Source organism: Mobula hypostoma, chromosome 9, assembly GCF_963921235.1.
Source record: "Mobula hypostoma chromosome 9, sMobHyp1.1, whole genome shotgun sequence".
In the NCBI taxonomy this organism is placed as follows: domain Eukaryota; kingdom Metazoa; phylum Chordata; class Chondrichthyes; order Myliobatiformes; family Myliobatidae; genus Mobula; species Mobula hypostoma.
Genome location: NC_086105.1, coordinates 86,893,994 through 86,910,232, shown reverse-complemented (window position 1 = coordinate 86,910,232; position 16,239 = coordinate 86,893,994). Strand labels below are relative to the sequence as shown.

Below are 16,239 nucleotides of genomic sequence, written 5' to 3'. Positions count from 1 at the left end.
AGAAGGGATTGTTGCATTTTTAAATGCAAATACAGGGGCTTCTAGAGTTATGGATAAGTTGCCCTACAAAAATCAGACCTTTCGCAAACTCTCCCATGTATTTGTCGAGGACTTGATGGGCTGGAAGGGCCTACCTACTCTGCACTGTGTCGCTGAGTAAAATTAAATGAATTGTAGTAATAAATGTTCATGGTATTAATGAATGTATGCAGTATTTATTCCATCTGTTCATTTAGAGTTTGGGTGATTATGTCAATAAAATGATTGATTTACAGCTGTTATATGTAGGTGATATGGTTTGAGTAGCTAGAAAAAACAGATGTTTCTGACTTGGGCGGAGTTTAGTTTATGGACAGTTCTAGGGACTGCCTGTAATGGTTTTGAGATTCAGTCATGCTTGAATTTATGAAATTAAGACAAAAGTACGGATAATTTTGAACTTGAACTGATTCTTTTAATTATCTGAGAATTGAGATATGTTCTAGACTAAATAAAAATGTTCCTATTAAACAAAATATGTATTTTCCATAAAGAATTATTTTTGATTTCTCATCTTTCCTAATCTTCCACTAAATGATCTATGCACTAACTAGACTGAAAACATTTAAATAGCCTTATGTTTATGTATGGATTGGTAAACTGAAAACATTAAATTCCAGTAGCTAGTCAAAATCTCTTTGACCTTTATCAGTTTATCAAATCCAAATTCTTTTCAAAATGCTTCCAGTTCTCAGGATACTTTCTTCTGTATTTCCCAACTTCTGTTTCACATTATGTTCCGCCCTTTTAAATACTACTTCGTAACATGAGGTTCTTTGTCTTCGGGCTACCAAATTGCAGGGGTTTCTGCTCAGCACTGCCTAGACCCTGGGATTCTCACACTGGCACTGCCACTGTGAGGCATTAAGTGAATGTTATCATATATCCCCTTCTGTGCCTTTAGTACTTCAGAAACCTTCATAGTTCTGCAAGCCAAGGGAATGTGCTGTGGTGTCTCAAAACCCTTTAGCTTGCGAATAGTATTCATAAATGATCTGGGACCTGGCATGCAGTCTGTGATGTTGTTCACTGTTGTGATGCTAATGATAGTGTAATAATAGTGTACTCGTCATTATAATAGAATAACTTTAGTGAAAGAAGGCACCATATGAGAAGTTTTGAGATAAAGGTTTTGGTAAACTTAAAACATAAATTTATATTGTACTTTATAAAAATTATTTGAGATGGAATTTTTTTCAAACCTTACTTCTCTTTGCTCTGATTTGTGTTAAAACCAGTCATTTATTTTGTTATTCCTGTTTTGAACATTTGCAAACATTTGTAAGGTATTATTGTTGACATTCCATTGTGAATAATGAATATTATGAGCTGAAGTTTTAATGCTGAGGTAGGTTTTTGCCACAATTTATTTTCTAATCTCAAATTTATTGCCTTTGCCTTTGCTGTGTGACACTGTTCCCAAGGAGACTTTGGATTGTGTAGTGGGACAGAAAGTTCAAAAGAAGTGAGGAAGCAGTCAGGCAATTCTGGGTGCCACAGTTCCTGAAGAGAGATTAGATAACATAGCAGGAGAGAGAATTCAAAAAGAGCAAGTGGGTGTTGTCAGGCCATTGTGGCATTAAAAAGTGGAGTGGGGAGTTTAGGTTTTGGCTCATAGAGGCTTCGGGGAAGAGAGGCAGAGGCTGTTGGTAGATTGTTTTTGTTTATACTTTCCTTCTTTCTTATTGTAGTTAGAGCAGTGGGGATATGAGATATGAGAAGGCAGGGAGATAAACAGGATACCTGACAACTACATCTACAAGAAGTGCATCTAGTTGCAGTTTCCTGCAGATCGTGTTAAGGAATTGGAGCTCTAACTGGATGGACTCTGGATCACTTTGGAAGCTGATTGGTTGATTGACAAGATATACAGGGAGGTAGTTATACCCGAGGTGAAGGTCACAGGTAACTGGATGACCGTCAGGAGAGGAAAAGGCGATAGGCAGTCAGTGTGGAGTAGCCCTGTGCCTGTTCTCCTCAACATCAGGACACCGCTTTGGATACTGTTGGGGGCGGGGGGGGGGCGGAATGAACTAGCAGAGGAGAGCCACAGTGGTCAGTTCTCTGGCACTGAGCCTGGTTCTGTGAATCAGAGAAGGTCAGGAAGAGAAGAGCCAAGCTGTGGTGATAGCAGCTTCATTGGTTAGGGGAACTGACAGGAAGTTTAGTGCATGAGAACATGATCACTGGATGATATGTTGCCTCCCATGTGCCAGGGTCAGGTCGAGTCCTCAGCATTCTTAATTGGGAGGGTGAGCAATCAGAGGTTGTGGTCCATGTCTGTACCATTCACATTGGCAGAAAGGATGATGAGCTCCTGCAAAGTGAGTTCAGGGAATTAGTTACTAAGTTAAAGGACAGGACCTCCAGGGTTGTGATTTCTACTCATGCCAGAAATAAGATCATACAGTTTAACATGTGAATGAGGAGTACTCTTTGGACTTTCTTCCAGGGAAGTTGGGACCTGTACGTAAGGGATGGTTTGTACCTGAACAGGAAAGGGATTGATATCTGTGTGAGAAAGTTTGCTAGCGCTGCAGGGGTGGTGGAGGTGGTGATGTGGTGGGGCAGGGTTAGTTGATGGAAAGATGTTGTTAAGCCTGCATACAAAGTCAGGAATTGAAAGATTGAGCACGATGGGACTAATGTTCAGAGTTGTGTATATTTCAATGCAAGGAGTGTTGTAGGAAAAGCGGATGAGCTCAGGGCATGGATTAGCATGTGGAATTATGACACTGTGGTCATTATTGAGAATTAGTTGCAGAATATTGACTGGCGGCTCAATGTTCCAGGGTTCCATTGATTTAGACGTGATAGCGTGGGAGAGATTAAATTGGGAGGGATGGTATTACTAATCAGGGAATGTTTCACAGCAGTGCTCAGACATGACAGACTGGCAAGCTCATATACTAAGGCTATATGGGTGAAACTGAGAAATAAGTAAGGGATGACCACTTTAATGGAATTATAGACCATTCAACAGTCCTTGGGATTTAGTGTCGCAAATTTGTAGAAATCACATACTTGCGAGAAGGATAACGCTGTGATAGTAGGTGATTTTAACTTTTCATATTGACTGGGCCTTCCATACTGTTAAAAGGCTGGATGGGTCAGAATTTGTCAAATATGTTCAGGAAAGTTTCCTTAATCAGTACAAAGCTGTCTGAACTAGGGAGAGTATGATACTAGATCTATTAGGGAATGAGAAAGGGCAGGGACCAAAAGTTGGTGTCGGGGAACACTTTTGCATCCAGTGATCATAATGCCATTAGTTTCGAGATAAATATGCAGAAGGACAAGTCTGGTCCTTGGCTTGAAATTCTAAATTGGAGAAAGGCCAATCTTGATGGTATCAGAAAGGATCTGGCAAGTATGGATTGGGACAGGTTGTTTTCTGGCAAAGGTGTAGTTGGCAAGTGGGAGGCCTTCAAAAATGAAATTTTGAGAGTACAGAATTTAGATGTTCCTGTCAGAATCACTAGGAGGGAAAACAAGCTAGCAAACTATCAAAGTGGATAGTAAAAGCTTCTTCAATTATGTAAAAAAAGAGAAATGAGAGTAGATATAGGAGCGCTAGAAAATGAGGCCAGAGAAATAATGGGGGCCAAGGAGATGGCAGATGAACTAAATGAGTATTTTGTATAAGTCTTCACTGTGGAAGACAACAGTTGTGTGCCAGATATTGGAGGGTGTGAGGGAAGAGAAGTGAGTGCAGTTACTATGACAAGGGAGAAAGTGCTCAAAAAGCTGAAAGACCTGAGGGTACATAAGTCAGACCAGATGAACTGCACCCTAGGGTTCTGAAAGCGGTAGCAGTAGAGATCGTGGAGGCATTAGTAATGATCTTCCGAAATCATTGGACTCTAGCATGGTGCCATAGGACTGGAAAATTGCAAATGTCACTCCACTCTTTAAGAAAGGAGGAAGGCAGCAGAAAATAAATTATAGACCAGTTAGCCTGACCTCAACTGGAAGATAAGAACATAAGAAATAGGAGCAGGAGGAGGCCATCCGGCCCATCTGGCCTGCCCCACCATTCAATAAGATCATGGCTGATCTGTCCGTAAACTCAACTCCATCTACCTGCCTTTTCCCCATAACCATTAATTCCCTTACTATGTAAGAACCTATCTAACTGTGTCTTAAATATATTTAGTGAAGAAGTCTCAACTGCTTCCCTGGGCAGAGAATTCCACAGATTCACCACTCTCTGGGAAAAACAGTTTCTCCTCATCTCCGTCTTAAATTTTCTCCCCTGAATCTTGAGGCAATGTCCCCTAGTTCTAGTCTCACCTACCAATGGAAACAACTTTCCTACTTCTATCTTATCTATCTTATCTTTCAAAATTTTGTATGTTTCTATAAGATCCCCTCTCATTCTTCTGAACTCCAGAGTATAGTCCCAGGTGACTCAATCTCTCCTCATAGATTAACCCCTTTCATCCCTGGAATCAACCTGGTGAACATTCTCTGCACTGCCTCCAAAGCCAGTATATCCTTCCTCAAGTATGGAGACCAGAACTGCACACAATACTCCAGGTGCGGTCTCACCTGTACCCTGTATAGTTGCAGCATGACCTCCCTGCTCTTGAATTCAATCCCTCTAGCAATGAAGGCCAACATTCCGTTTACCTTCTTAATAACCTGTTGTACCTGCAAGCCAACATTTTGCGATTCATGCACAAGCACTCCCAAGTCTCTCTGCACAACAGCATGCTGCAGTCTTTCACCATTTAAGTAATACTCTGATATCAGTAGTAGGTAAGTTATTGGAACCTGATATCAGCCTGATATCAGTAGTAGGTAAGTTATTGCAAAGTATACTATGGGACCTGATATATAAATACAGGTCGACCTTCACTAATCCAGCAGCATTGGGAACTGAGGAGAGCCGGATTAGTGAAAATGCCGAATTACAGAAGGATCACATTAAGCATAATCAGTGCCGGATTATCGAAGGAACTGGATTACAGGTAGTTGGATTAGTGGAGGTTGACCTGTATTTGGATAGATAGGGACTGATTGGGGATAGTGAACATGGCTTTGTATGTGGTAGATCAAGTCTAACCGATCTTGTATAGTTTTTCAAGGAAGTTACCAGGAAAGTTGATGATGGCAAGGTAGTGGATGTTGTTTGCATAGACTTTAGGAAGCCTTTTGGCAAGGTCCTGCATGGGAGATTGGTCAAGAAGGTTCCGTCACCTGGCATTCAAGATGAAGTAGCAATTTGGATTAGACATTGGTTTTGTGGGAGAGAGACCTCTGACTGGAGCGCTGTGACTAATGGTGTGCCACAGGGATTGGTGCTGGGTCCGTTGTTTGTCATTTACAGTATATCAACGATTTGGATGATAATGTGGTAAACTGGGTCAGCAAATCTGTGGATGACAGCAAGATTGGGGGTATAGTGGACAATGAGGAAGACTGTCAAAGCTTGCAGTGGGATCTGGACCAGCTGGAAAAATGGACTGAAAAATAGCAGATGGACTTTAATGCAAACAAGTGTGAGGTATTGTCAGGGTAAGTCTTACATGGTAAACACTAGAGCACTGAGGATTGTGGTAGAACAGAGGGATCTGGAAATACAGATCCGTAATTCCTTGAAAGTGGCGTCACAAGTAGGTAATTTCGTTAAGAAAGCTTTTGGCACATTGGCCTTCATAAATCAAAGTATTGACTTCAGGAGTTGGGAAAGTTATGTTGAAGTTATATAAGATATTGGTGAGCCCTAATCTGGAGTATTATGTGCAGTTTTAGGCACCTACCTATACGGGAAAGATGTCAATAAGCTTAAGAAGAGTGCAGAGAAAATTTTCAAGGATGTTGCGAAGATTTGGACTCGAGTTGTGAGGAAAAATTGAATAGATTAGGGATTTATTCCCTTGAACGTAGAAGATTGAACATAGAACATAGAAATCTGTGGCACATTATAGGACCTTCAGCCCACAATGTTGTGCCGACCATGTAACCTATTCAAGAAACTGCCTAGATTTTCCCTAGCACATAGCCGTCTATTTTTCTAAGCTCCATGTATCTATCTAAGAGACTTTGAAAAGACCCTATGTATCTACTTCCACCACTGCCACTGGCAGTGCATTCCACACACCCACCACTCTCACTGTGAAAAACTCATCCCTGACATCCCCTTGGTACCTATTTGCAAGCATCTTAAAACTATGCCCCTTCACATTAGCCATTTTAGCCCTGGGAAAAAGCCTGTGGCTATCCACACGATCAATGCCTCTCATCATCTTATACACCTCTATCAGGTCACCTCTCATCCTGTGTTGCTCCAAGGAGAAAAGGTCCTTGTAAATCTCCTCTGCACTCTCTCTACAGTATCCACATTCTCCCTGTAATGAGGAGACCAGAACTGAACACAGTACTCCAAGTGGGGACTGACCAAGGTCTTGTATAGTTGTAACATATAAGGGGAGATTTGATAGAGTTATACAAAATTATGAGGGATATAGACAGGGTAAATGCAAAATGGCTTTTTCCACTGAGGTTGGGTGAGACAAAAACTAGAGATCATGAGTCAAGAGTGAAAGGTGAAATGTTTAAGGGGAACATGAGCAGTATTGAGAAATGAGCCTGGTCAGGTGTCAGATCTCTCAGTGGGAGAGCATTTTGGAGATGGTGATCACAATTCTATCTCCATTACCATTGCATTGGAGAGTGATAGGAACAGACAAGTTAGGAAAGCATTTAATTGGAGTAAGGGGAAATATGAAGCTATCAAGCAGGACCTTGGAAGCATAAATTGGGAACAGATGTTCTCTGGGAAATGTACGGCAGAAATGTGGCAAATGTTCAGGGGATATTTGTGTGGCATTCTGCATAGGCATGTTCCAGTGAGACAGGGAAAGGATGGTAGGGTGCAGGAACCATGGTGTACAAAGGCTGTTGAAAATCTAGTCAAGAAGAGAAATGTTTATGAAAGGTTCAAAAAACCAGGTAATGGTAAAGATCTAGAAGATTATAAGGCTAGCAGGAAGGAGCTTAAGAATGAAATTAGGAGAGCTAGAAGGGGCCGTGAAAAGGCCTTGGCGAGCAGGATTAAGGAAAACCCCAAGGCATTCTACAAGTATGTGAAGAGCAAGAGGATAAGACGTGAGAGAATAGGACCAATCAAGTGTGACAGTGGAAAAGTGTACCTGGAACCAGAGGAGATAGCAGAGGTACTTAATGAATATTTTGCTTCAGTATTCACTGCAGAGAAAGACCTTGGCAATTGTAGGGATAACTTACAGCAGACTGAAAAGCTTGAGCATGTAGATATTAAGGAAGAGGATGTGCTGCAGTTCTGGAAAGCATCAAGCTGGATAAGTCACCTGGATTGGATGAGATATACCCCAGGCTACTGTGGGAGGCGAGGAAGGAGATTGCTGAGCCTCTGGCAATGATCTTTGCATCATCAGTGGGGACAGGAGAGGTTCTGGAGGATTGGAGGGTTGCAATTGTTGTTTCCTTATTCAGGAAAGGGAGTAGAGAGAGCTCAGTACAGACCAGTGAGTCTTACTTCAGTGCCTGGTAAGTTGATTCAGAAGATCCTGAGAGGCAGGATTTATGAACATTTGGAGAGGCATAAAATGATTAGGAGTAGTCAGCATGGCTTTGTCAAAGGCAGGTCATGCCTTACGAGCCTGATTGAATTTTTTGAGGATATGACTAAACACATTGATGAAGGTAGAGCAATAGATGTAGTGTATATGGATTTCAGCAAGGCATTTGATAAGGCACCCCATGCAAGGCTTATTGAGAAAGTAAGGAGGCATGGGATCCAAGGGGACCTTGCTTTGTGGATCCAGAACTGGCTTGTCCACAGAAGGCAAAGGGTGGTTGTAGATGGGTCATATTCTGCATGGAGGTCAGTGACCAGTGGTGTGCCTCAAGAATCTGTTCTGGGACCCCTACTCTTTGTGATTTTTATAAATGACCTGGATGAGGAAATGGAGGGATGGGTTAGTAAATTTGCTGATGACACAAAGATTAGCGGTGTTGTGGATAGTGTAGAGGGCTGTCAGAAGTTACAGTGGGACATTGATAGGATGCAAAACTGGGCTGAAAAGTGGCAGATGGAGTTCAACCCAGATAAGTGTGAAGTGGTTCATTTTGGTAGGTGAAATACGATGGCAGAATATAGTATTAGTGGTAAGACTGTTGGCAGTGTGGTGGATCAGAGGGATCTTGGGGTCTGTGTCCATAGGACATTCAAAGCTGCTGCGCAGGTTGACTGTGTAGTTAAGTCATACAGTGCATTGGCCTTCATCAACCGTGGGATGGAATTCAAGAGCCGAGAGGTAATGTTACAGCTGTATAGGACCCTGGTCAGACCCCATTTGCAGTACTGTGCTAATTTCTGGTCACCTCACTACAGGAAGGATGTGGAAATTATAGAAAGGCTGCAGAGGAGATTTACAAGGATGTTGCCCGGATTGGGGAGTATGCCTTACGAGAGCAGGTTGAGTGAACTTGTCCTTTTCTCCTTGGAGCAACAGAGGATGAGAGGTGACCTGATAGTCATGACTGGACTGAACTCTCCTGCCTCATCAAGGACCTGGAACAATTGCAATTTGCCTGTTGCCACAATAGGTCAACGGCAAATGCAATCTCAATGGTTCTCCAGATGGCTTTAGACCACCTGAACAACACAAACACCTACGTCTTGGCTGTTGTTTATCGACTATAGCTCAGCATTTAATACCATCATTCCCAAAATCCTGATTGAGAAGTTGCAGAACCTGGGCCTCTGTACCTCTGTTTGCAATTGGATCCTCGACTTCCTAACTGGAAAACCACAATCTGTGTGGATTGGTGATAACATATCCTCCTAGCTGATGATCAACACTGGCGCACCTCAGGGGTGTGTGCTTAGCCCACTGCTCTACTCTCTATATACACATGACTATGTGGCTAGGCATAGCTTAAATACCATCTAGGCACAGCTCAAGTACCATCTATAAATTTGCTGACGATACAACCATTGTTGGTAGAATCTCAGGTGGTGACGAGAGGGCGTACAGGAGTGAGATATGCCAACTAGTGGAGTGGTGCTGCAGCAACAACCTGGCACTCAACATCAGTAAAACAGAAGAGCTCATTGTGGGCTTCAGGAAGGGTAAGACGAAGGAACATGTACCAATCCTCATAGAGGGATCAGAAGTGGAGAGAGTGAACAGCTTCAAGTTCCTGGGTGTCAAGATCTCTGAGGATCTAACCTGATCCCAACATATCAATGTAGTTATAAAGAAGGCAAGACAGCAGCTATACTTTATTAGGAGTTTGATGGGATTTGGCATGTCAACAAATACACTCAAAAACTTCTATAGCTGTACCGTGGAGAGCATTCTGACAGGCTGCATCATTGGTATGGAGGGGCTACTGCATAGGACCGAAAGAAGTTGCAGAGGGTTGTAAATCTAGTCAGCTTATCTTGGATACTAGCCTACCAAGTACCCAGGACATCTTCAAGGAGAGGTGTCTCAGAAAGGCAGTGTCCATTATTAACGACCTCCAGCATCCAGGGCATGTCCTTTTCTCACTGTTACCATCAGGTAGGACATACAGAAGCCTGAAGCCACGTACTCAGTGATTCAGGAACAGCTTCTTTCCTTCTGCCATTCGATTCCTAAATGGACTTTGAATCTTTGGACACTACATCACTTTTTAAAAAAATATACAGTATTTGTGTTTTTACCTATGCAATATATGTGTACTGTAATTTACTTGTTTATTTATTATTTTATTTTATTATTTTTTTCTCTCTGCTAGATTATGTATTGCATTGAACTGCTGCTGCAAAGTTATCAAATTTCAAGTCATATGCCGGTGATAATAAACCTGATTCTGATTCTGATCAAGGTGTATAAGATGATGAGACGCATTGATCGTGTGGATAGCGAGAGGCTTTTTCCCAGGGCTGAAATGGCTATCATGGGAGGGCACAGTTTTGAGGTGCTTGGAAGTGGGGGTAAGTTTTTTTTAAGCAGAGAGTGGTGAGTGTGTGGAATGGGCTGCCGGCGATGGTGGAGACGGATACAACAGGATCTTTTAAGAGACTCCTGGATAGGTACATGGAGCTTAGACAAATAGAGAGCTATGGGTAACCCTAGGTAATTTGTAAAGTAAGTACATGTTCGACACAGCATTGTGGACCAAAGGGCCTGCATTGTGCTTTAGGTTTTTTATGTTTCTATGAGTGGGAATGTCTTTACTCAGGCTGGTGAGAATGTGGAACGAATTGCCAGTGGAAGTGGTGGATGCGGGTTTGATTTCAACATTTGAGAGAAATTTCGATAGGTACGTGGATGAGAAGGGTATGGAGGGCTGTGGTCTGGGTGCAGGTCGATGGGATAAAGCAGATTAATAACTCAGCATGGACTAGATTGTCCAAAAGGTCTATTTCTGCGCTGTAGTATTCTATGACTTTATGACTGTCTGTGTCTGCAGGGTGGCCAGTTATTAACTTCTAGACTTGGCTATCAGATACTCAATGACAGTATCAAAGTGAACATCAAAGAAAGCACCTGCATCCCCTCTCCCAAATATTGGCATTGCCTTGTTGCAGAAATAATTTTGTATTTAATTATTGAGTGTGTATGTGACACTGAAAACCTAATGTCTTTTACAGAAATGGCAGAGAAGGTTTTTTCTTCTGTACGAGCATGGGCTACTACGTTATGCGCTGGATGACTCTGTAAGTTGATTTGTTTAAATCTAGTCTAGATTCTATTGAGTTTTCATGTGCCAGGTGAGTTCATGAAATGTGTATTGCAGCTTCCATTTTTCCTTTTCCTAATCTTCACCTTTCTATTTGTTCTTCCGATTTTTGTTGTTGATATTATTTCCCTGGCCATTTCTTGGTTTTGTTTCAGTTTATTCAATCTGTTGTTTTGTACAGTACAATAGTTTTGTGCAGAACACAAACTAATTTAAAACCCATTCAGTAAATGTGATTTGTTTAGGGTTGCGTAGTTTCCAAAATACGGTCTGGTCTTCTGTGCACAGCGGCAGCTTAGTTTGATCAGTAATTAAGATGCTATGCATCAATATTTTAATGTAATTTGAACAAAGTTTATATGCTAATGAGGCCACTCACCTCGAGGTAAGTGAAGAGAGAAATTCTGAGTCTGTTTTAATTACACACTTACCTGGGGCAGTGCTGCAGTGACTGAGCTGCTGAGCTCCTGCTTTAAGGATATTTCTTTTATTTGCCTGCACTGCCTTATCCCCACCACTGCTGATGCTGATCAGGCTTCTTTATTCTGAGACCACAACCACCCCTCCTGAGCACAGTGTCCCCATCCCCCAGTCATCTATGATCTAGTCAGCTAGGTTAACTCTGCAATAGTGAAGGTGCTGTCATTGTTAAGGGTGAAAGGTGAAATAATTAAGGGGAGCCTGAGGGGCAACTTCACTCAGAGTGGTGCAAGTGTGGAACAAGCTGTCAACAGCAGTAGTAGATGTGTTTAAACGCAAACAATAGGAATTCTGCAGATGCTGGAAATTCAAGCAACACACATCAAAGTTGCTGGTGAACGCAGCAGGCCAGGCAGCATCTGTAGGAAGAGGTGCAGTCGACGTTTCAGGCCGAGACCCTTCGTCAGGACTAACTGAAGGACTCTTCCTTTAGTTAGTCCTGACGAAGGGTCTCGGCCTGAAACGTCGACTGCACCTCTTCCTACAGATGCTGCCTGGCCTGCTGCATTCACCAGCAACTTTGATGTGTGTTGCAGTAGTAGATGTGTGTTTGTTTGCAAATTTTAAGAGAAATATGGGTAAGTACATGGGTGGGAGGGGTAAGCAAGGTTATGGTTCTAGTGCATGTCGATGGCACTTGGCAGAGTAACAGTTCAGCACAGACTTGATGGGCCAAAGGGGCTGTCTATGGGCTTCTTGCTCTTACAGCTCCATGGAGAAAAGGCCTTTTGAGGTTTTTCAACACTGTGTTGTGGCTTAGTCTGTCATTAAGCTTTTTGAAGGTTAGAATTGGTGGGGTGCCCTCATGTCTTTTTAACATGGCTTTCAGGGGCCAAGGAATTTCTAACCCGATAGCTTTTGGTTGGAAGGAGAAAAATCCATAAAAAGTAAAGATGTTGAGAAAAATAAGCTCAAATATTTGGCGGATTTGAAGTTGAGATTGCAAAGGCAGGAGAAATACCAGAAACCACACAGCAGATGTTGCATTTAGCCCAGGGAATTGTCTACCCTGTCATCATTGTTAGTGTCCAGATTTCTGTCCAGGCATGCTGTTTCAAGCTGCAGGAGGTGATTAGAACTTTGGGGCCATTTGCAAAGTCTTGACGAGATTCAGAAATTGAACAACGAATCTTCTCTCAATTTAAGCATGACATAACGTTGTATAACCATTGAGCATGAGTAGGAGGAAAAACATCTTTCTATTTAAACAGAAGTGCCCTCCTAGCTATAAGGGAACTAAAGGTCAAAATATGTAAATCAGATGTCTTTGGCTTGATATCTTGTCTGGCAACAATACCAAATAGGGCTGTCAGAGGCTTAAAATTGACTTTGAAAAGTAAAGAAAAAGTTTGAAAAACTTCCTTCCGTTATCTTTCAAGACTCAGACAAGTCCAAAACATATGAATTAATGAAACTCCATTATTACATCTGTCACAGGAGGGAGATATATCTGAGTAAAAACGAGATAGCTTATTCTTAGTCATATGAGCTCTATGTACCACCTTAAATTGTATGAGGGAATGGTGAGCACGTAACAATGAAGTATTAAGCAGTTTAGAAATTTCATTCCAAGTTTCCTCAGATATTGATGTCTGTAAATCTTGTTCCCAGAGATTCTTAATTTTGTCTAAAGAAACATTCCTCATCTCCAGTAACATACCATAAATATTAGATATTGAACCATTATGAAAAGGTGTCAAATTGAAAATTACGTCTAGTAAGTTCTTATCTGAGCTTATAGGAAATGTGCATAATTGAGATCTTAGAAAAATCTCTGATTTGTAAGTATCTAAAAAAGTGAGTTTTGGGTAAGCTATATTTAGCTGACAATTGCTCAAATGAAAAAAGATTTCCTCCAACAAACAGCTCCCAGAAACATCTAATACTCAACCTGTCCCATTCTTTAAAAACTAAATCAGTCATGGAGGGTTTAAAAAAAAGTTAGAATAAGTGGGACTTGAAAGGGAAAATCTCAATAAACCAAAGTGTTTTCTAAATTGTATCCAGATCCTCAGTATGGTTAACTATTAAATTATCAGTTAGTTTACTTACAGATAAAGGAAGTGAGGATCCAAGAAGAGAAATAATAGAAAATTTATTGACAGAGTTAGCTTCTAAAGAAACCCATACCGGACAGTCTACACGATTAATATAATATAGCCAAAACGTAAGGTATCGTATATTAACTGCCCAGTAATAAAACCTAAAATTAGGTAAGACTAAACCTCCAGACTTCTTAGATTTTTGAAGATCAACTTTATTTAATCGAGGACATTTATTTTTCCATATATAAGAAGACAGAATAGAATCAAGAGAGTCAAAGAAGGATTTAGGAATAAAAACGGGTAAAGCCTGAAAAAGATATATAAATTTAGGTAGAATGTTCATTTTAATAGAATTAATTTGTCCAATCAACAATATTGAAAGAGGTGATCAATTTAATTATATCCTTTTTACATGGTTCAAAAAACTAAGGAAGTTTTCTTTAAACAGGTGTTTGTAATTCTTAGTGACTGTTACACCCAAATAAGTAAATTGATTCCTTACAATTTTAAAAGGGAGATTAGTATTAATTGATACCAAATTATTTAAAGGAAATAATTCACTCTTACACGAGGAAATTCACTCTTATGTAGGTTCAATTTATATCCTGAAAACTGGCTAAAATGGGAGAGTAAAGAAAGTACGCAAGGTAACGAGGTCTCAACATTAGAGATAAAAAGCAATATATCATCAGCGTAAAGCGAGATTTTGTGAGTAATACCTCTCCTTAAAATACCACAGATATCATTAGATTCTCAAAAAGCAACGGCAAGGGGTTCTAAAGCTAAATCAAAGAGCAGAGTTCTTGTTTGGTGCAGCTGTAACGAAACCCGATTTCCCTCGGGATCCATAAAGTATGTCTATCTATCTATCTAAAGGACTCAACGGACAACCTCGTCTAGTTCCACTGTGAAGTTTAAATGGTTTGGAATTTTGAAAATTAGTAAGAACCCGAGCAGGAGATACATAAAGTAATTTCATCCATTGAATAAAATCTGGTCCAGAATTAAATTTTTCTAAGGTTTTAAATAAATAATTCCATTCAACCCAATTGAAGGCCTTCTCAGCATCTAAGGATATCACAATTCCAATATCTCCTGAGAAGGAGAGTGAATTAAATTTACTACACGGCGTATATTAAAATGGGAATGTAGGTTTTTAATAAATCCAGTCTGACCATCAGAAATAATAGAAGGTAAGATATTTTCAATCCTATGAGCCAGAACTTTAGAACGAACTTTAGTATCAACACTGAGTAATGAAATTGGTCTATATGAAGAGCATTCAGTTGGGTCCTTGTTCTTTTTTAGGATAAGCAAAATAGAAGCTTCACAGAAAGATCGAGGCAAGCTACCCAATTTGAAAGAATCCAAACAGACTAAGTGTAACTGCGATATAATTAATGAGGAAAAAGCCTTATAAAATTCTCCAGAAAATCCATCTGGACCCAGAGCCTTCCCCGAGTGTAATGAACACATAGCCTCGGCAATTTCCTCATAAGAAATGGGTTGATCCATCTGTTTGCAATTACCTGCAGAAAGTGCAGGGATATTTAATTGATCTAGAAAATTATTCATTACAGTACTATCTTTAGAGGAATCAGAACTATAAAGTTTGGAACAGAATTCTCTGAAGGTATCATTTATTTCAGAGTGGTCAGTTGTCCTATCACCATTAGTTTTACAAATTTTTTAATTTGTCATTTAACTACAGACGTTTTTAACTGGTTGGCCAATACTTTGCCTGATTTATCTCCGTTAATGTAAAATTGAGTTTTACCTTTAAGAAGTTGAGTTTCAATTGCATATGTTAACAGAAGATCATATTTAGTTTTAACTTCAACACATCTTTTATATAAAACAGGATCTGGAGCTATAGCATATTTTTGATCTAATTGTTTCAATTGATTGGCTAATTCAGTTCTTTCTTTATTAGCTTTATTCTTAACACTCGAAGTATAAGAAATAATTTGTCTTCTAATGTAGGCCTTGAAAGTATACCATACAATAAGATTAGAAGTCTGTTCCTTTTTATTTTCTTCAAAAAACAAAATAATATGCCTCTCCAGAAATTTTAAAAATTCCTTAATCAGATAACAAAGTTGTATTAAAATGTCAAAATCTGTTTGTTTGAGGAAGAGCAGGGAGATTTAAAGATAAAAATACAGGAGCATGATCTGAGACAGCAATCTCTTTATATTCACAGGAACGAACTAATGAAATCATTTGACTATCAATTTAAAAAAAAAATCAATCCTGGAATATGTATGTTGGACATGGGAAAAAAATGAGTACTCCCTATCTAAAGGATATAAAAAATGCCAAACATCAACAATACCACACTTCTATGAAAAAGATTGAATAAACAAAGCTGATTTAGTAAGAGACACTGGTTTAGAAGATGATTGGTCTAAAATTGGGTCTAGCCATCAGTTCAAAGAATCCTGGATCATCTACAGTTTGGGCATACACATTGGCAAAGACTATTAATTTATTATCTAGTTTTCCTGAAACTATAACAAAATGTCCATTGGTATCCAACGCTACTTTATGTTGGACAAAAGAAAGTATTATCTATAAGAATTGAAACTCCTCTAGATCTGGCCTGAAAAGAAGAATGAAATCAAAGTCCATTCCAACGGCTAAAAAAACATAAATTATCACATTTGCATATGTGAGTTTCTTGTAAGAAAATAATAGGGACCTTAAATTTTTTAATATAAGCAAAAATCTTATTACGTTTAACAAGGTGATTTAACCCTGTCACATTAAAACCGAGTAAATTAATAGTTTGGTCCATTTTTAATATTATTTAAAGGAAGGGTACATTGTTTAATAATTGTTGTAACAGGTGATTCTGGCTTCACCCAATAAGTTACCTGGCACATGAGCCCCTCAGTTTATCTGATAACATTTCCCTGGAAGTAACCCTATATTATTGATGAATGTATATAGG

The 16,239-nt window shown here is 39.9% G+C and overlaps 1 protein-coding gene across 6 annotated transcripts in view; it reads left to right on the top strand.

The window, feature by feature from the left end:
* LOC134351833 (myosin phosphatase Rho-interacting protein-like) overlaps window positions 1–16,239 on the top strand; it is a 313,354-nt gene that overhangs the window by 38,725 nt on the left and 258,390 nt on the right. For all 6 annotated transcript variants that reach the window (XM_063058603.1, XM_063058608.1, XM_063058602.1 and 3 more), the window contains one exon: window positions 10,673–10,738. In XM_063058603.1, the coding sequence (XP_062914673.1) occupies window positions 10,673–10,738 (66 nt within the window). The remainder of the gene's footprint in view (window positions 1–10,672; window positions 10,739–16,239) is intronic.